The 21,733-nt window shown below is 47.2% G+C and overlaps 1 protein-coding gene across 1 annotated transcript; it reads right to left on the bottom strand.

Moving 5' to 3' along the window:
• Positions 1 to 5,062: 5,062 nt before the first annotated feature.
• LOC146355283 (metal transporter CNNM4-like) lies at positions 5,063 to 19,353 on the bottom strand. Its single transcript, XM_084829864.1, has 7 exons — positions 17,934 to 19,353; positions 17,376 to 17,516; positions 14,741 to 14,869; positions 13,070 to 13,239; positions 10,686 to 10,785; positions 6,927 to 7,099; positions 5,063 to 5,221 (listed from the first exon to the last, which is right to left on the bottom strand). Exons 1-7 carry the CDS (start codon positions 19,351 to 19,353, stop codon positions 5,063 to 5,065), a joined length of 2,292 nt encoding a protein of 763 aa, XP_084685990.1.
• Between the last annotated feature and the right edge of the window lie 2,380 nt (positions 19,354 to 21,733).

Here is a 21,733-nt window from a genome sequence, read left to right on the forward strand (position 1 = left end):
ATCTTGGGACTTGGATTATCAGCTCCAAGGGCTCCTTCACACAGAGCTTTTATCCTGCTATTGAGATTGCTCACTCACAGAAGTTTGCAGGTCCTTTCATGACGTCATTAATCACCAGGGCACATCCAGAGGTATTTCCTGGTTTTTCCATCTCAGATAGATCCGGAATTAATGAACCATTTTTTAAACCTGGAATGTAACATGATTAAAACAGCCACTAGATGGCACTATTTCAGGTCTATGGAACATTGAAAATTAAAAGCTTCCCCTTCTAGCAATCATGTGGTCGCTGTCTGGGAGCCTGCGGAAAGGCTCCAGAATGGGAGGACTGTGGGAGTTTTCTTTAGTGTAAAGGCAGCCATGGGGTCATGAAGAGTTGGACACGACTTAACGACTCCACAACAACAACAAGCCCAAGTCTTGGATAGACGAGATTCTCTGGTGTCAGCTTGCTGGTTTGGGGGTGGGGGGAGTGGAATGAGAAGGAAATCCAAGCAAAATGAACCATAGTGGTGGATCAAGAATTTTGAACTTTGAACTAGCTTCCTTTCCTGATCTGAGATGGGAATCAATCACACAAATCCAATTTATTTCCCTCCTTCATGTGCATGTTTCCTTTATATACTTTTTATTTTTGTGCTAAATTGGAAATACTGTGGTGGAACAGACATATACAGGAAAAGGAACAGGGACTAGAGGCCATATAGCTGTGCTGACTGACAAACTCTCATTCCCCAAAATATTTGAAGCGCTTCCCTGAACTGTCCCTCTCCCCACCAGTAGTTATATATTCTGCAGGAACTATCCACATTTCCAGATTTTTCTCTGCCATCATGCCAGAAATCAGCTGCACTGTAAAAATATTTGTTTATATATTTTAACATTTATAAATGGCTCTTCATCCACAAGAGATCCCAGGGTGGTGTACACAACATTAAAAACAAACAAATCCAATATAAAAACCAAACAATTAAATATTTAAACAATAATTAAAACAGTAATTCTTCAACCAACAAGCCAAACAACATCAATTCAGTTAAAAAAATTAAATTTAAAAAATTGAAATGCTGAAATTCTAAATTATTAAAATGCTTGAGCAAAAGGAAATGCTTTAATGTGGTGCTGAAAAGAAGGCAAAGTCAGCGCCAATCATATCTCCTTCGGAAGGGATTCCAAAATCAGGCCAGCACACGAAGACCCTCTCTTTGGTAAGTGTTTAATGTAGCCCCTCACAGATGAAATTTGGAGAAGGGCCTGAAAAATAAAACCTGAAAGTCTTCAGGATACAGTGGAGCCAAGCCTGCCAGCAGCACCTATTTAGGCTTCTGCTATTAAATGTACTCCCCTCCTCCTCCTACAGACCTTGGTGGCTTATAGGAGAACTGAGCAGGGGCACCTTTTGTGATAATCTCTTGGACATCATTATTATCCCCTTCTGATGGAAGATGCTCCATCCTCTGTGGACCAATTTCCCAACAAGTAAAGGAGATGGCAGTGTGCTTTGACTCCTCCTCGAAGCCAGTGAAAATGCCAAAGGGAATTGCGTATCATGACCTGGATGTCCACCCAGCCTCACCTCCTTCCAGCTAGCAAAGGAAACAATTGCTGGGCCTAGCTGGATTCCTCCATGCTTGCGAAGCAAGCTCTGCAATCCTCGCTCAGTCACTTGTGGCTATAGGGAGCCGTTAAAGCCAGTGGCCTGGCTACATCAAACAACAGGGTGAGAGATCAACAACAAGATTGTTCAGGAACCAAGATCACTAACCAAGATTGTTTGGGAACGCCAACTCATGAATGCTCAGAATGTCGCTAAACCTCAGACTGCTGGAAGGTGGAAATGAACAGCAGCAAATTATTCACTTTGCAATTTCTGGCTTCTGATGAAGGCAGGATACTGGATAGTCCTGAACAAGACTATTTGGTTGACTCAGGGCATATGCTTGTGTATTAGGCCTTATGGTTTCTGAAATCCCAGGCACCGAGCATCTGTACACAAGCCTAAAATCCTGCATTTAAAAGGGGGCTTTCTGCTTCCGTTTTAAATGCAGGATCAGAACGGACTCCCTTTACACACACTTCCTTTCCTCACTCCTCTTTCCCTCCTCCCCTTCCCCCTCTTTCTCCCCGTATCAGACTCTTCCATTATCTTTCACTGATCTCGCTATTCTTCTTGCGGCTTTTCCTTTTTCACAGAGGGAATTCAAGCAGAACACAAGCGGGGTAACTTGATACCTCATTATCTCTGATCTATTTAAAAATGGAATAAAGGTCATTTAGTGCAGGAGATGCCCTGGAGGTTCACAACGTCATTTAAAGGGCCCGCAAACTTCCGAGAGTGACCAATCTCAATAGCAGGATAAAAGCTCTATGTGAAGAAGCCCACTGATGAGCTTAAAGCCTCTTTTCTCAGTATATTAAAACTATGTGTTGGCAATAACTCAGATTGTAATTTAATTATCGTTTCCATATGGAAATGATGTGTTATACCCTAGGAACCACAGAGAAAGAGAGCGATGGGGCGGCAGGGGAGGGGGGAGAGAACAGACACTTGGAAGAAGAAGGGAAGCTTGAACTAGCTTGCTGCTGGAGAAAGAACCCTGCAAAAGCTCAAATGGTCTCTCATCCTTCTCAACAGACATGGGTGGAAAATCCTCCAACTCTACCTAAAACTTTCCTACAGGAGGCTGCTAATCAGCTGTTCATCCACTCTATTTACTTTCAGTTTCATCACGGAATTGAGATTCAAGCATTACATGAGGAGCCTTTCCTTTCCTGCTTTTCTGCTGCATAACCTCTAGGTGGCACTGTGGTATAGCGGACTTACACAAATACACAAGTGAAAAAAGTGGTTTCTTTCACTTTTACAATTAAATGCCCCATTTTCCCTGCTGTATATAACCTTGCTGAAAGTGCTCTTTAGACAGAAAAATGAAACTGAAGGGTCACATTGTCGTCTAAAGGACCCATAAACAACCATGTGTAGGGAACGACAAGCACACAATAAGTGCCTGATGTAGAAAAGCCCCTAGCGAGTAATTGAATATTGGGATGGATACAGATTTAAGCAGGATTAATTGAGTTGGCTGCAATGGACTTCCCCGCCCCCTCCTTCCCACGGCAGCCACTCTAGCCCCCTGAAAAATACTACACAGAGAATCAGAAGACCCTGCTTAATAGGGCAAGCTGTGGCATGGGGAGTGAGGATCCCCAAAAATCAGGCAGAGGGACCTTCCACGAGCAGAGCCCTTGCACTTGGGGAAGGTCTCTTCCTCTTGCAGAAGGCAGATCCTGGATGCAACTCATGGTTAAAATTAAGTAATCACCATTATCCATCCACCCATCCTTGGGAGCAGGTGAGCCATACCACACAGGGGTATCCAAATTACTAAGGCATTTCCATACCACCTGGAAACCTCAAAAGGGCACACATGTAGTCCAAGACAGCTTGATGGCTAAATAAACTTTGAACACTGGACATTAGTGCATCCCTTTCTCCTTTAGAAGAGGGACTTGATGTGTACTTAGGGAAGTCAAAGGAGTCCGTTTGGGGAGTGGAGCTCATCCCCCCTTCCCCGGACTCCAACCCTACATCCACCAGCTGGCCCGACTCGGCTCTCACCAAGTCGGGCCAGCTGGTGGATTTTCTTCCTTTGCACGGTGGCGCGGCAGAAGGGGTGGGAGGATGGGAGGGGAGTGCCACATGCTCCCCTTTCATCCTTCCACCCCCGCTGCTGCGCCACTGAGCACCTGTCATCCCTCTCTCCCTGCTGAGGTTGGGACAACCTTCGAATAACCCTAAGCCAAGCCTCAAATAACCCTAAAACTTCAGAAGCTTGATAACAAGAAAATATACTTCATTGGCCCCCCAAAGTACATCATAAGAAAATAAATGCTCTATATTTGAAATGTAATTCTTGTAAACCACCCACCCCACCCCAAAAGCAGGCAGCAGCAGGGGTGGGATACAATTTAGACCTGACTGGCAAGTTACAGATGGAAAATAATACATTATCTTCTTGCAAGAGTGGGGTATTGCTGTGAGGGAAACTAGCTCAATTATTTTATTTTATTTTATTTAAGTTCTTCATGCCACCATGAGTATTTGGATAACCATCCATAGATATTTTTTCCCCCTCAGAGAAGACCAGAGTGCCCTCTTGTGGATGATACTGGTACCAGAAGGCGCAGACAAGAACTGGGATTAATTCTCAAGAGGTTATTGTATAAATAGCCACTCTTTAGTAGGGTTTGTTACACCACTAGAACCCATGAAAAAATTTTCAGGAGGTAATTCATTCTCCAGGAAATTTTGGGTAACGTTGGGGAGTGTGAGGCTCTAGCCTGGTGGGTTTGCCAACTTTGTTTTGACCAGACCTGCTGCTGTGTCTTTAATAGCAGATTGATCGGCAGACAGAAGCTGACGATAAAGCTCAGGCCCAGCCATACTATTAAGCAAGGTGAGGCGATCTCCTCAGGCAGCAGATACTGAGGGGAGGTGGCAGTGGCTGTGGCAGTAGCATCCTCCTGGCTGTTCCCCTCTTTTGGGAGACAGAGCTGTGCATGCCACACTACCAGTCCTGGGGCCCCTAAACTAGCCTGCTGCCTCAGGTACGGTGGAGGACGCTCTCCCATTGCCAACGTTGAGGTAAGACTCCACTGCCAGTCTGGCGGCTTCTGTACGCTGACCGTGGAGGGAGCGCCATCTTGTCCTTTGTCTCAAGCAAAAAAATGTCTTTAGCTGGTCCTGATCATTCTGATTGCTATTATGCTATGAAAAGCTGGTTTCAGCAGTGTTAAAGGTGCAGGAGCAGGCCAGACTGGTTTTTTTTTTCAGGCCAGATGGCAACTCTGGCAGGTGAAAATAAGCTTGCTAACATTTCAACTGTCCAATGTAGCTGCTTTAAAAAATAATAATATTGCAGCTACATGTGCAAATATTAACAGGTGATCATGCTTATCTTTATGCTGTGGAGAGAGAGAGAGAGAGAGAGAGAGAGAGAGAGAGAAAATCTTCACTTGCACATCAAGTTCCTGTAACAAGCACAAGGGCATGGAGACCTGCCTAGTTGTCCTTGGCCTGGAAGACACTGGGCGAGCCGTGGGATGGGGTCAGAAGATCAGGCCTCCTAAAGCTAGCAGTGGTCTCGGGCTGCTGGTTATCGCTAGCATTGCTGTCTACTAGTGACGCCATCAGACAGTTCTGGTACTGATTCCGTGTGATCTGTGCGTGTGAGAAAGAGAGAGAGAGAGAGAGAGAGACAGCAGGAACTCAGAGATGCATTGCCAACTGTTCACCACGCACAGTCGAACCTTGCACATATATTTTTATCAGCGGCTTCATCAGTGGTGTAGTGGAGTCAGGGCTCACAGGGACGCAGCGCCAGCACTTTTTGCTGAGCAGGGACACTGACGTCAACTGCCACTCCCCTCGGGTTTCTCTGGTCCCTCAGAGTTCAGCTGCAGTCCTCACAGTAGCTGGGGCGGGGCAGGGGGGATGAATTTTGTCAGCAACAATATATAGTTGTGAGCTATCTCTGTTGTAATGCAAAGCATTTTCGGGTGGCCTGGTCATGAATGGGCAATTAAGACCCAATAACTTTATGAAAGACCTTTGCCTGGGTAGAGGTGAAAACTGCCAGGATTGGTTTGTTGTTATGGATCAACACAGCTGCCTGCATTTTTGAACTTTCCTTTGCCTCTTGTCCAATCCCTCTTGTCCAATCCCCCGCCCCCCGCCCCAGGAAACACTTGCATACAGCCCAGCTATGCAGTGGGATGCATAAATGACCAGAACAGCCTCCCTCAACCTGGTGCCCTCTAAGAGATGTGCTGTCTGGGGATGATGGGAGTTGTAGTCTCACACATCTGGAGGACATCAGGTTGTGGGAGGCCGGACTCAACACTGCAAGGAGACTAGGAGGAAGGATGGCCAGTAATGAGAGGTTCTTCCAAGCCTGTAACAGAGTGGGTAGCAGGGATGCTCAGATGTCTTGGGAGAAAACAAACCAGGGCTTTACTTTCTGGGGCCATCACTGCATGGAGAACCTGACAGATGCCACAAGCAGCACATAGGCAGCAGGGCCGGCCCTACCTTTAGTCAGAGTGAGGTGGCTGTCTCAGGTGGTAGATGCTGGGGAGCGGCAGAAAGATGGCGGAAGGCAGAGGTATCTGTACCATGCACCCTGGCCTGCACCCCTGAAGCTAGCCTGCTGCCCTCAGGTGCAGTGAAGGATACTGTCCCTTTGCCGGTGCTGAAGTAAGATACAACTGTCAATCAGGTCAGTTCCACCCTCTGCTCAGCCTTGTGCAAATGCACATTAGCACAAATCCCCCCCCCAAACCCAATCCACATGACTTGGAAAAAGCCAGTCCACTACAGAATCTGCAGGTCAAATTCACAAAAATCTAAACTCATTTGAATGTGTTGCAGATTTCTCCAACATCCCTATGTCTAGCCCAGCATTCTGTTCCCACAGTGGCGAAACACATACCGCTGGGAAGCTTCATAGGAGGACATGGTTGCAACAGCACCTTTTTTGCACATATTCCCCAGCAACTGGCATACAGAGGCAGGCTGCCTCTGGTACTGGAGGTAGCACATAGCCATCAGGACTAGTAGCCATGGACAGCCTTCTCCTCCATGAATTTGTCTAATCCCTTTTTAAAGCCATCCAGGTTGGTGGCCAACACTACGTCTTGTGGTAGCGAGTTCCATCATTTAACTATGTGCTGTGTGAATATGTCCTGCCTTGTATCTGCCCTGAATCTCCCGCCAATCAGCTTCATGCGATGACCCCAGGGTCTCGTATTATGGGAGAAATAATAATTGGGTGACTGTACTGTTATCGATCTATTGGGGTATGACCACCTTTCACCTCTCCCAGAATCACCTTCTCATGCCTCAGACAAATCCATCTAAGCCTCACCTTGATGTACAGGAGGTCAGTGAGGGCACGGACAGTGAAGTCTGCCATATACTGCAAGCTGGTGCTGGGGAGAACTTGGCTGGTGCTGATGTTGCTGCTGAAGGCGGACAACAGGTGATCATAGCTGAAGCGATTCACATTGCTCAGGCGAGCCAGGGAGCTCATCTCTAAAGCTAGTCAAAAGAGACAACAAGGCAGGAGCTGAACCCTCCGGCCTGCTCCCTTCGCTTCATCCCTTCTTTCTCCCAGTTGCTTCCCTCAGCTGGCCCACCCATGCTCCACTTTCCTTTGCTTGAGCATCTTCTACCACAGCTTTCCCCAACCCAGCACCCTCCATATATGGTGGACTACATCTCCTATCATCCCCAATCAGCAGGCCATGCTGGCTGGGGATGGAAGCTGTAGTCTGACCCATCAGCAAAGGTGCCGGGTTAAGGAAGGCTGTTCTACAATTTCATTGGAGGATGCTTCTTCATATCTCCTTCAGTGGACACAGGGGCTTAGAGCTTTTCTACATGAGGCATTTATTGTGCACTCGACATTCCCTATGCACAGTTGTTTACAGGTTCTTTAGATCACATCATGACTCTTCAGTTTTGTTGCTGTTTTTAGACAACACTTTCAGTGAGTTTTTTGAGAGCAGGGAAAAAGGTGGTATTATTTAAAGAAAGCTAAAGGAAACGCAATTTCCACTTGTGTATTTCTGCTATTCTGCTATACCACAGTGTCACCTAGAGGTTATGTAGCAGAAAAGTAGGAAAGGACATGTTCTTTGAGTAGTGCTTGGATCTCAATTCTGCAATGAAACCGAAAGTAGATACAGTGGATTAGCAGCCTCATGTAGAGAAACTCTTAGAGTTTCCCTTTAGTTTTGGCCTGGCCATTTATGGTGGATGTTAATTAACAGGCAATATAGGCAAGCTAGATGTACAAGTCATGCCTACTTAGCAGGAGAGGGGCTCAGACCAGTGTTCTGCCTAGGAGAGCTTAGGTCAAAAGAAAGTGTGGACAACTGCGGTTGTTTTGAACATGATACAAAATGAAACAGGCTGAATGAATTTGGAGCTGGCTGTAAGCAGGGGTACAGCTGAAGCTGGACTTTGGGACTGGTCCTGGGGGTGTCCTCACATGACCACCCAAAGAGTGGCAGGTGGTGGGGGTCAGTGGCAAACAGCTCAGAACTTGGACTGGCAAACTCCGTTTTATTCCTGTAGGCATGATGGTGTTATGATTTAAAATGTGAAACTGCACATGCTTAGAGTATTTTCTTTTTTTAAAATTAGGGTTGGCAAAGCGTTTTTGTTGTTGTTTTTCTCTAACAAATCAGGAATGTAGAAGCAGTTGTAAAACATAGAATGGCAGTTGAGGGCAGTAGGGGGAATGGAGAAGAGAAATGTGAATTGTGTGTTTCACACTCGACCACCTAAAAGGCTGCCCTGTAAGTCCAGGTTCTAAAATTGCCGAGCTGCACCACTGGCTGCAAGAAGTAGCCTTTGGGAGCTCCAAGGGCATGCTGTTGCTTTGTGGGGGTACCGGTGCTGCTTTAGAACAGGCACATAAGCCTAGCGCTGCTTCAGTGCCCTCTGCCTTCCCTGTCTTTCTCTCTATAAATCAACACCTCAGGGCATAAGGTCCTGTTAAACTTAGGGTGGCCATGTGTCCTCTTTTACAGGGGACAGTCCTCTATTTGAAAGGTTGAAATGTCCAATTCCAATTTAAAGATAAAGAACCATCAGAACTGTTGCACATCACCAGTTAGCACCTGGGCAGACACACAGATCACCTGGTCGCAGTTGTCCACACTATAGTGAGATGGACTATATTTCTATTTAAACTATAATACTTGCAACGGTATGAAAGAACTGCTGGATTTGGTTCTGTGGGATGCAGTCCACCAACTCTGAAATAATAATCAGTTCTAAATTTGCATCTATACATATAAATTAGCGTATGGACATTTTATGCACACCACTGTCCTCTTTTGGACCCCTGCTTTTTTTGGTGATACATTTCCTCTTTTTTGATGATTCCGAAGAGGCCATCCCAGTAGCCAAGGAGAAGAGCCCAGAGTGGGCAGGGGGAGCAAAGACTCACAGATTCCGTGAGTCGTGGAATACAACTAATAGCGCTGGCTTTTATTGTGCTCCTGTGGCTGGCGCTGGCAAGTATGTGTTCCAGCAGAGGGCAGAGAAGCCAGCTTCTGCCACATCAACAGGTTCTGCTGCTGCAAGCACCACTTCCTCTGTTATCTTGTCTCTCTGGGCTTAACAGAGACTGTGGAGGCCCACTCTAAAGCCCTGGGCAGAACAGGCATGCTGAAAGTACTGCGACTCAGCAGGTACACAAGATCAACCAGGAACGGAACCTGTGACCTTGCAAAGTATGTGCTTGTCAGGGTGGACACTGAGCCCATAGAATCCCAGAGTAGTTCTGATTCTGAGGAAGAGCAGTCGCTCCTGGGAGAGGAGCGCGCTCCTCTTTCCCAGGGCCCACAGCTGACGGAGATTCCTCCCACCAGCATTCCTAGATTAGAAAGCAGTCCAGGGAGTGATCAAGCGCGGAAAGCAGTCTTGGTGGATGCGTGACGCAGACGCAGAGAGCGGCGCCAGATGGAGGGCGCAGAAAGGAGGCGTAGTGCCCGGTTGGCGCTCAAACAACGGCTGCGCCCAGAGGATCCAAGGGAAAAGGGGAGGGACTCTCCCTAGTCCTTAAGTTCAGGGGTCTGCCAGTAATTCCCTTTCAAACGGGGACCAACTGTTCCAACTTAGGGCATAGGTACTCTGCTGCTCAGATCTAGTTGCTACCTGTAGAGTTGTTAAGTTGTAAAAGAAGAATAAAGCTTTAAAAAGAACCCCTTTGTCTGTGTCTGGACTTGGCTACTGGATGAGACTGAGAGAGCCCTCCAAGGAGCCCTTGACAGTGCTCTATCACGGAGCTATGATTCCCCATGACACCTAAAAAATAAAGTAAGGTTCCGGTCTTGGTGGTTCTAACTAATGGGCTGATTTAGGGTATTTCTACATGAGGCTTTTATCCTGCACCTTTAATGAGGCTTCTGCTTGCAGATTCTTTGCGGGATTGAGCCTGGCTCCTTTACGTGTGCTTTTTTCCCCCCGAGGGATTTCTTTCTCTGCTTTTCTATATGTTTCATTATACAACCACTAGATGGAGCTGTGGTATAGCAGAATTGTGCAAGTACATGAGACTGTCATTGGGATATGTTAAAGATTCTCTGCGGGAAGTGAGATTTATTTCTTACTTCTGAGTAAACATACACAGAAAAAAAAGGGGGGGTTACAGAGACTGTCATCCAGCACTGGGATATGTTAAAGAGTCACCGCTTTAATGTTTCCAGGGAAGTTTCCAGGGAAATTTCCAGACAAAAGTCTCTGCACCTTTTCTCTGGATGCCTGATATCCCTTACAATACATTTCCTGTCCCTGAGTGGGGAAAAGGGGGGGAGGGGACCAAGCCTCTCATATGTGGTTGTCTCTGCCCACCCCATCCCAAAGTTAGAGTGCAGTGTGACCTGTGAAAGCTATTGATTTGGGAGGGATATAGTCCGCTTTTTTCAGCTTAGTGAGCCACTGATGGATCAAAGCCGATTTCAGGAAAAAGTGGAGAAAAGCTGAAAGCGATTCTCAGTGCATTTCTGTGAAGATTCCCCCCGGTTGCTTGGGATTGATGAACGTCCCCTAGGGGCTCAGCTATCCGGTGAGGAGGGCGTATGAATCCAGAGGGAAAGGGGTTGCAGGTTACCTGCTGGGAGGGATGGACCCAAAGCCATGACCCCGTAGTAGGAGAAAGGTCCATTCTCAAACTTCATGTTTTCCTTGCAAGCTTCTACCTCCACCTTCCCCTGTAACAGAGAGGCAATGTTAGAACCTTCGGCCGTGCTGCTCCAGCACAGAAGAATCAAACTGGTAACATCTGTGCCACATCTGGCACCTCACAACAGTCGATCCAAGCTATGCATAGGTAACTCCCATGCAACCCAGCCATTCCTGTGGACAGTAACGATTCCCATTTCTAAAAGAAGAGGCTTGGGAATTTAAGCTTGTGTGGGAGAGCCCTGGGAGGAAGCCCTGCTCCGTAATTCTAAGTGGGTGGGGTCGGGCTGAAGTTGCTCAGTTGCATGGGAAAGGCACTCTGTACATGCTCAGAGGAAATATATCACACAGCATTTCTTTTAATCTCCTTATTTAATGATGGGGCATGGCCAACACTGGGAGGGAATGGTTTAGCCAACGGAGGGTGGGATAGAACCCAACCCAACAGTGGCTGTAAGAGTTTTTATTTTTTAAAATTATTTGACTTATACTGCTGGATGTAGAACAGTGGCATACAGGTGCAGCACACGACTGGGATGGTGCGTGTGGTAAGAACTGATGGGCTACATGGAGTGCCACCAGTGGAAGGGCTTTTAAGGCCACCTTCATGTGGAAGCCTTAACATTTCAGTTGGCCACTGGTGGCAGGCTGCATGGCTACCTCAGAAGGGCCGTGCTGGGTCAGGCTAAAGGCCTATTTAGTCCAACATTCTATTCCCGCAGTGACCAGCCAGATGCAACTGGGAAGGCCACAAGCAAGACACGAGCACAAGAGCATCCTCATGTTCTTGAACATGAACATGAACATGCTCATGTTCTCCAGCAACTGGTATTAGGAGGCATCCTGCGCCTGATACTGGAGGAAATATGTAGGCATCATGACCAATAGTTACTCTGTCAGCCTCATCCTCCATGAATTGTCTAATCCCCCTTTAAAGCCATCCCAGCTGGTGGCCATTATTACCTTCTGTGGTAGCAAACTCTGTGTAGGGATGTACGAAAGTCACTTACCTGTAACGAAATTTGATTCGTGGTGGGGGGAGGCGCTCCGTCCCTCCCCCCGAAATTCTGGCCGGGGGGGGAGGCGCTCTGTCCCTCCACCCCCGAATCCTGGCCAGCCAGGCCGCAAATGGCGGCAGCCGTAGCCCCCGCCATTTGCGTCCCTGCAGTCAGCCGTGGTAGGCTACGTAAATGTTTATGTAGCCTATCATGGCTGAGTAAAAAACAAAAACAAAAAACCGCGCGTATGCAAATGGCGGCGCCCATGGGCGTCACCATTTGCGTTCCTTATTTTGGCATGTCTAGTCTGCGTAAACATTTATATAGACTACGGCGAAAATAAGGGGAACACAAATAGCGTAGACGCTATGCTATTTGCGTTCCTCTTATTTTCGCCGTAGTCTACGTAAATGTTTACGTAGACTAGACGTGCCAAAATAAGGAACGCAAATGGTGGCGCCCATGGGCGCCGCCATTTGCGTACATGTGGTGTTTTTGTTTTTTTTTACTCAGCCGTGATAGTCTACGTAAACATTTACGTAGCCTATCACGGTATTTTTTTAAAATCTAGCCGTGATAGGCTACGTAAATCTTTACATAGCCTATCACATTTTTTTTTTTTTTTACTGGAAATGGCAGCGGTGGCAGCCGGTCGGAAGACTGGCCGCCGCAGCCGCTGAACCGCCGCCGAACCGCCACCAGAGCCACCACTGCCAGGAGGATTCGCCCAAGGTAAGTCCCGTCCTGGGGGGGCGGGGGGGGGGCAGACCGTTTCGCCACCAATTTCGGGGGACCGAATGTGCTGGCATTCGGCCTGCCTGAGATTCGTGGCGAAATTCTCTGACATCCCTAACTCTGTGGCAGTTTAACTATGCACTGTATGAAGTACTTCCTTTTGTCTGTCCTGAATCTCCCACCACTTAGCTTCACAGGATAACCTTGGGTTCTAGTATCATGAGAGAAGCTTTAAAAAATCCACTTTCTCCACATGAAGCCTAATTTTTTACACCTCTGTCATGCCTCCCCTTACTCGCCTCTTTTCTCAGCTAAACAGCCCCAAATGTATCTTTGTTGTGGTGACCAGAACTGTACACAATATTCCAAGTGTGGCAGCACCATAGATTTGTAAAATGGCATTATCATATTGGCAGGTCATGTGACAGAGGCTCACTTTGCTGATCGGAGAGAGTACTAGAGCTTTCCTGAATCCTGACCACTGGCCAGGCTGGCAGGGGCTGATGCGAGGTGAATTCTCAGACATCTGTAGGGCACCAAGTTGGAGAAGGTTGCATTACAAAGAGAGTCAACAAAGTACCTGCAAAATGAGGATGAAGTAGTCAGCTGGCGTATTCCTTTGGTACAAGTAATGGCACGAGGCATCCTTGCTCTCCTCATCTAATTTCAGCTCACAGATGACATCACGGTGCTTAAGAAGACGCAGCAGGTACTTCTCTGAGATGAGGCTTGGGCAAAATTGTAGGACCTCTGTATGGCAGAGAGAGGGCAGAGGAGTCAGAGAGTCACCAAAAGGGAACTCCAGAAAGAGTGAGCTTCTTCCCAGAAGGGTGAGCTTCTTCCCCAACACTCTGCTTTAAAAAAAGTCCTGTTGCACCATTTCGACAGAATTCCTACCCTAATATGACCAGGTGTCCTACTGTATAGGGGACAGTCCTCTATTTGAGGGTGTCCTCTGTTTGAAGGGCTGTTCGGTGCAAGTCTGGTCTAAAGAGCTTTTCTGCATGAGGCATTTGTTGTGCGCACATCATTCTACAGGTTCTTTAAAGCAGCAGTCCCCAACCTTTTTTGCACCACGGACCGGGGGGGAGGGAGATTTCGCGGGCAGACTTCTTGCTGCTGGGACGCAAATGGCGTCCGCACAGCAGACGCCATTTGCATCCCTGTTCTTTGCAGTAATAGGCTACGTAAAGATTTACGTAGCCTATTACTTGAAGAACAGGGACACCATTTGCGTCCCAGCGGCCAGAAGTCCACCAGCAGCCAGGGCCGGCCAGCAACTCCGCGGACTTGCTGTGAAGCAGAGCCGGCCAGGGCTGGCAAGGATTCTGGGGGGGAGGAATGGATCGCCTCCCCCCCCCCGCGGACCCAAGGTAAGGGGGTTTCGCACACCCCTTCACAGCCTGGTTCCTAACAGGCCACAGACCGGTACCGGTCCGCGGCCCAGGGGCTGGGGACCTCTGCTTTAGAGGACATAGTGACCCTCCAGTTTCATTTCTGTTTGTAAACAGCACTTTCAATGAGTTTTTTTAGAGCAGGGAAAATGGGGTATTATTTCTGATGGCGGAAAGAAAACACTGTTTCTATTCTTGTATTTGTGCTATTCCACAGTGCCACCTAGAGGTTATGTAGCAGAAAAGCAGGAAAGAATGTGCTTCTTGTGTAGTGCTCGGATCTCAATTCTGCGATTAAACTGAAAATAGATGCAGTGGATTGACAGCCTCGTGTAGAAAAGCCCGAAGAACCATAAGAACAGTTATGCCCATCCAGAGTTGTTCAGTCCAACTCTGGTTTAAAGTCAAGGAACCATAAGGAGGGAGAGCAGCCGGGGCCTTGAAGTTGCCCATCCACAGTTAGCCCCTAAGCACCTGGACAGCAGACTGAGCAGGCGCACAGGTCACCTAGTCAGTCTTCACCACTATGGTGAGATATATTGTATGTCTATTTAATTTATAATGATTATTTCTAAATTTACACCTGTGCATATACCATTGCATGTGCAAATGTTACGCAAATTGCTGTTCTCTTTTGCTACTTTTTTGGTCATGCATTTCCTCTTTTTTAGCAATGTGTAAGTGTCCACCCTCTCATCTATCCCTGCCTGAAATAGATCACATCCCTGCCCCCCAAACAGCTGCATGGCTGCACATTCTACCCCCCTTGCAGTGAGCTATCTGGCACAGTGGATGCCCTGGTCGTACTAGGTGGCCTCTCCTCCTGAATGGCCCAGGTGGACCATATGGGCTCATACCTGTGGAGAGAAACCGGTGTGCGGCCAAGAGTAGCTGAGGGGAGATCTTTGCTTTGTTGTCATTGCCCTTGAAGGCAGAGAAGTCCCACTTCCTTGTGTTGGCGACCCGTCTTCTGGTGCGATTGTCCGCTGCAAAGGAGGAAGGCAAAGAAAGGGTCACTCTGCAATAGTTGCCGTGGTGGGCACGATCGCAAAAGGGGCCGGGCTGTGTGGACGCTGCACAGGGTTCAAACAAGGATGGAAGGAAACACAACAGTGGAACCCCACAATCAGAGATTTTATCTAAAATAACATATGTGTTTCTAGTCCTCATGATCACTAAGGAAAATTTGAAAAATGCATGGTTGTTATCTGCAGATGGCTCAGAAATCAGAGTTTTAGGTGAAGCTCCTTGTGGCCAGGAGGACCTTTGAACACCTCCCTGTCCTACCCCCTCATTGGGAGGCTTTAGTCTGTACCCCTCCCCCCCTCCAACCCAACACTAATTTTGATCTCCCTGCCTGATGAGTCTCCTTTCCTTGTAGCACTTGTAAAAAAAAATGTGTCAGATTCTTCCATATCCCGCATACTACATTTGGAATGAAGAGAGCCCTAGCGTGCTTTTCTTTTATATATTTATTGGATTAATTTATACCTCCACCCTTCAATTGGGGAAAAACAGTTTTTGTTTATTACATGTATATTTATATTCTTTTATTATATTTTTAACGCTGTCCTTCAACAGGTTCCCAGGTCAGTTTACACAGAATTAAAAATTACAGTTAAAAAACCAGTTTTAAAACCATAAGATACTACCATTTAAAAGAACAGCATAAAAGAGGTCAGCAGAGATGTTTTAAAAACTGAGAAAATAGAAAGGCCTAACATTGAAATGACATCAAAGTAGCTGAAAGGTGAGCCTCTCTGGGGAGAGTAATTCAAGGTCAGGCCGCCACCACCAAGAAGACCCTTTCCCCCATCCAAAAGTGGGTCTTTGTTAAATATCTTAGTGTATACAGGAACAGGCAAGCCAGCGCCCTCCAGATGTTTTGGACTACAGCTCCCACAATCCCTGTCAACCTGCCATGTTGGCTGGGGCTGATAGGAGTTGTAGGCCAGCACATCTGGAGAGTGCCAAGTTGAGGAAGGCTGGCTTAGGTTGGTGCTGCACCCTGCGACCGGCTGGCTCACCTCATATGAATCACCAAAACAAAGAGGACACCCATTTGCATAAAATGTGCATCTGCTGATTTTTACCTGTAGATACAAACTTAATGTAATTACTATGATTTAAATGAAAAAACAATACATCTCACCATAGTGGGCCAGGTGACATGTGTGCATGTCTGCTGTGCACCTGCTAACTGTGGATACGCAACTCAGGGCGCCCTGCTGCTCCTCCTTCCTTCTTATGCGTCTTCATCTTTAAACCAGAGTCGGACTGGGCAGCCCTTCAAAGAGAGGACTCTAAAGCAGAGAACACGTGGCCACCCTTTTTGCTGCAGAAATGGCAGTGATGCCTGAGATAGAGCTTTTCTACCCGAGGTTGTTAACTGCTGTACCTACTTGCAGTTTCATCACAGAATTGAGATCCAAGCTTGAAACAAAGAGCTTTTCCACTACATTACCTCTAGGTGGTGCTGTGCTATAGTGAAATATCACCACTACAGAAACAGAAATTGGTCTTTTCTTTTATATTCAGAAATAATACCCGCCCGGAAAAAGTGCTCTTAAAAACAGAAGTGAACCCGGAGGGTCACAATGTTGTCTAAAGAACCAGTAAACAACTTAGGGGTGTACGAAACAGACTCACCAGTCTGCTGGGAGGGTCCGTGTGGGGGGGAGGCGATCCGTCCCTCCCCCCCGAATCCTCTCCGGCCGGCTCTGCTCTGTGGCAAGTCTGCGGAGCTGCTGGCCGGGCCCGTCCGCAGACAGACTTCCGTCCGCAGCCACGCAAATGGCGTCCGGCGTAGCAGACCCCATTTGCGTCCCTGCCTTTTGCTGTGATAGGCTACGTAAAGATTTACGTAGCGTATCACGGCAAAGAGCAGGGACTCAAATGGCGTAGCGGACGCTATTTGCGTCCCTGCTCTTTGCCGTGATAGGCTACGTAAATCTTTACGTAGCCTATCATGGCAAAAGGCAGGGACTCAAATGGCGTCCGCTACACCAGACGCCATTTGTGTCCGAAGACAGGCAGCAGCAGGTAGCAGTGGATGGCCGGCGGCAGGCAGGATCTGGCCGGTGCTATTCCCCCGGGTGGCGGAGGTGAGTCTTTTGTTCTGCCGTGGACTCCGGGCGGCCGGATTCTTAGAATTCGGCCTCATTGGAGTCTGTGGCGGAATTCTCCGCCATCCCTAAAACAACTGTGAGTAAGAACTCATGAGCGCACAATAAATGCCTTGTGTAGAAAAGCTTATAGGCTCGGTGAGCTACTATTGCAGCCATTTCTGTAGCAAACAGCCATCCCCAAGCTGGTACTCTCCAGTTGTTTTGGACTACAACCCCCATCATTCCTGCCCATTGGTCATGCTGTCTGGGCCTGATGGGAGTTGTAATCCAAACCATCTGGAGGGTACCAGCTTGGGGAAGCCTGAGTGGCTCGCACACACACTGCTACTTCTTAGAAAAAAGACAACCAGGGAATGAACCTAACTGTAGATATCTGATTCATCCAGGATCTCCGATTTGATTATCTCTTCAATGACATCCTCCAAAGTCACCACACCCACCACTTCATAGACGTAGTCATGCTCAGCCTCCGTCATCTTTTGGACAACAGCCAGGTGAGATTTACCTGTGGGATAGACTTTGGTTATATTACTGTGGCCAGGGTCACCTCAGATGGTGTTTTGTTATGTTTTTTAACCTTCTTTGAACTTTATTTTCATAGAAACCCTTAAGCAGTATGTTCAATAAGTAATACATTTTGGAATATCGACTTCATTGCCTGGACATTCTGTATGCTAAGTCACATGTACTGTATATGCAGGGAGTGTCTACTGCACAAAGGCTAGGAACCATCAAATGATCGGTGGTATGGGGGGAAAGGGGATGGAGCCAGGGGAAGGGGGCATGGCTATCTCGGGAACCCTGGAGGGCTGGAATTGGCCCCCAGGCCTGAGGTCCCCCACCCCTGCTTTTACTTGTTCTAAAGATCATAAATCATGCAAACAGAGCCAGAACCTGACACTGGATCCAACCACTTTGATACCTTTTTTGAACTCTTCAAGCACGGCATCCAGTGTGGTGTTGTGGAAGACATAATGAACTGGGTGGTTGTAAAACTTAGTGATCGTCTTGAGTGGGGTGCAGTCATCGGGGTCAACAAAGGCTAGATCCTTGACATATAGCATGTCAACAATATTAGGCCTTTCCTTTTCATAGATGGGGATGCGGGTATAGCCACTCTCCATGATCTCTGTCATGGTGCTGAAGGCTAGGATGGCATCACTGTTCAGCAGGAAGCAATCATGTAACGGGGTCATGACGCACTCCACTGTCTTAGTCCTTAGCTCCAGGGCTCCTTGGATGATATTTAACTCTTCCTGCAGGAGGTCAATGTAGGGTTCCGTCAGCCTCAACATCTCCATCAGTTTCTCTCGGTTGAATATGGTGCCCATTTCTTTACCGAGCACATAGTCTAGGATTTTGCTGATGGGATAAGAGAGTGGGAATGTGAGCAACATGACAAACCTAGTGATGAGAATGGTATTGGCCCCCACTGCCAAACCATGACGGGAGCAGAGGGCCTGCGGGATGATCTCCCCAAAGAGGACGATGGCAAAAGTAGAGACCACAATAGCCACAAGGTTTTCCCCAAAAAGACTGTCAATCAGTATGGTGAGGGAGGCATTGACTAAGACATTGCCTAGCAGCAAAGAGCACAGCAGGTAATTGCCCTTCCTGCGGATGGGCTCGATCATGGTGGCATATCTCTTCTCCTTGGCTGTGCCACAGTTCTGCACAATGCGCAGTTCCATGGGATCCAGAGACATTAGGCCCAAGTTGAGGCCACTAAACATGCCTGACAGCCCGAGGAGGAGAGCAATGAAGATGATCTGGAGCCAGAATGGAAGGTCCAATGTCTTTTCTTCGACCACTTGGAGGAAAGAGTCGGGGTCCTTGAGCCAGTGCTGTGGCCGCCCAGAACCATCCGCGAGGCACATCATGTAGTTCTTGTAGTGGATGTCCTTCCGCAGGATCTGGACAGTGACAGACAGCACTGTGGACGTATCTCGGACGTCTAGACTGTACGGTTGCACCAGCAAGTCACTGGTCCTTTCGGAGCAGGGATCCTTGCTCGGGGTACCAACTGCAGCATCCGAGGCAGACATCTCAGCAAAGTAGACAACCTGCCAAGTGAGTTCATGGATGCCTTGGCCATAGATCCGAAGTTGGATCTTGCTACCTTCCACCACTTGGATGATTCCATTTTCCAAGATGCCGGTCCCTGGCTTGGTGCTGTTCTCCAGCCTCATGCCTATGATGACTGTGTTATTATGGCTTGGCCCCCCATTCCCAGCACTGGCTGGCAAAGAGAAGGTCAGCATAAGCAAGAGTATTCTCAGCAGCACCAGAACCAACCCTGAGGCTTTATCCCTTCCCTGCAGGCACCTGCCCAAACCCTTCATTGTATCAATGTGCACTGAGAGCTAGTTATTCAGGGCCTCACATGGTCACTCTCTCCAGCTGCTCACTAGAGATCCACACACTGGGCTGGAGTAGCACATGTCATAAACCCAGCTCCTATGCAGACACACCCACCTCATTTGCATGCCAGCCACATTTTTCCCTGGCAGCTTCAGCAACTCCACCTCTGGAAGGTGATGCCTTGATATCTTCTTGTCAGATGCGAGGCTCAGTAGTAAATTTCGAAGTGCAGGTGCTCAACAGGACAGTCTCCATAGCATCCCCTCACCCCACCCAAGGAGAGTGCAAAACTTCAGGCACCTGTGTTGATCTATATCAACAAACCAGTTCTAGCAGTTTCTTCTCCGCTGCACAACTATCAGGAGCTGCAGAATGCTAAGCATGAGTTTAATAATATTCTTTCACAGCTGGCGGAATTTGTTCTGACCTGTTTACGACAGGCGTATTGGGAAAACGGTGAATGTCCCAGTAAGATCCTTGCACATCATATTAAACATCAGAATGTTATTTCAGCTATCAAAGCTGAGAGTGACATGAGATATCTCTCTCCTATAGATATAAACTCACAATTTTTAAAGGTTTATACTGATCTGTATAGTACTGGAAATGAAATATGGGAGCAGGATATGGACGCATTGGCTCCTTTTGTGTCTGGAGGAAATCATGAAAGCAATTACAAATATGAATACTGGAAAATCATCTGGTCCAGGTGGATTTCCAATTGATTGGTACAAAACATTTCCAGCTTTCTAGCTCCAAGGCTTTATCACCTTTATAATCATATTTTTTAAATCAGGCTCCCTTTCTTCAGTGTTAAAATATACTTTCTGTGATTTCTAAGCCTGACAAGGAACATACCTATTGTGCCAACTATCAACTTAACTCATTACTTAATGTAGATATTAAAATATCAATGGCAATTTGGGCCGATAAACTGCAACAAGTTAGTGCAACACTGGCTCGACTAGACCAGGTGGGATTTGTTAAAAACAGACAGGGGGCTGATAATCTTAGATTAGTTGGTTGCTTTAAATTCTGAAAGAACCAATCAGGCGGCCATCGTTTCTTTGGATGCAGAAAAGGCCTTTGACAAAACCCATTTTTACTACATTGATTTTGGCTTTCCTATAGAATTTTTGAAATGGGTTAAAATTCTATATTCAAGCCCAAGAGCTAGAGTTATGACCAATGGTTTAGTCTCGACTTCCTTTTTACTTGGGCAGGGCACCAGACAAGGATGTCCACTTTCCCCATTGATATTCCATTTATGTTTGCAACCCCTGGCACGTGCTATGAGCCAGAACAGTAGTATTCATGGTTTTGCGCATGCTAGTTTAGAATTCAAAATTATCCTTTATGCTGATGATCTTTTGCCGCTTCTTTTGAAACTCCAGTTGTCTGCTCCAGCTTTGATGAAACCGATTAATACTTTTGGTGATTTGTCTGGCTACTCAATTGTCAAAGAAGGGTGGTGCCCAGATTTTGATGGTGCCCAGATTTTATTACTTGTTTGGGAATACTTATCCCTAGAGATATATCTCAAATGATCAAGTTAAATTTAAATGTTGATTAATGTGATTTCACGAGATATAGATAGATGGGCATGGCATCCTTAAAGCTGAGTTTGTAGGGCAAGGTTAATGCATTAAAGAAAAATACTGTACCTCAAATTGTTCATGTTATATGTGGGATTCATCTGCCTATACCTGGCAAATATTTTCAAATGCTTTTTTCACAGTGTGTGTGTGTGTGTGTGTGTGTGTGTGCTTCCCACCACGAATATTTTTGAAAAGGATGCACCTCCCAATTAAAGGTGAGTTTGGGTTTCTGGATCTCTCTATATATCAACAAGCTTATTTGCTGACCTGGGGCCCATCTACGCCCTGCTTTTACTCTGGGGTGGGTGTGAGTCAAGGTCCCTCGTGATAGATGACACAATCGCGACTTCGCAGCCATCTGTGGTTTTCGCCCGGAAAATGTGGGGTTCCAAGGAGTCATTTTGCTCTGATGTTTTTTGTTTGCTACAGGTTTCCCCGTTCTTGTGAACCATCTGTCCCTTCCCCAAACCGACTTCGCATTTTGCAGTGGGCATGCTGTAGCTGTGCGTAGTGCCTGTGTCATTCTGAGATGCCCCTTTACTCCCCCACCCTTTCGCAGCTGCACAGTTACAGAAGCACAGAGGGGCGTTTTCATCTATTTAATCACACTTTCGCATGTTTTGGCAGCTCCATATCTTTGCAACGGTTGCTTTTGGTACCTAAGGGCTGGGCCCCCCCCCCGCAATTTTGGGGGAGGACCAACATAATTTCAGCCACCATTTCGGAGTGTTGTCCAGGCACGTAGTGCTCACGCTTCTGAGTG

This window comes from Heloderma suspectum, chromosome 2, assembly GCF_057233095.1.
Source record: "Heloderma suspectum isolate Gila_16-S chromosome 2, 16-S_ref, whole genome shotgun sequence".
NCBI lineage: Eukaryota > Metazoa > Chordata > Lepidosauria > Squamata > Helodermatidae > Heloderma > Heloderma suspectum.

Coding starts and splice junctions, on each gene's coding strand:
- LOC146355283 (XM_084829864.1), bottom strand. CDS start 19,353: ATGAAGGGTTTGGGCAGGTGCCTGCAGGGAAGGGATAAAGCCTCAGGG. Junction 10,786..13,069: donor ACTTCATCCTCATTTTGCAG/GTACTTTGTTGA, acceptor TCTCTGTTACAG/GGGAAGGTGGAGGTAGAAGC. Junction 5,222..6,926: donor CTGACCTCCTGTACATCAAG/GTGAGGCTTAGA, acceptor TCACACGCACAG/ATCACACGGAATCAGTACCA.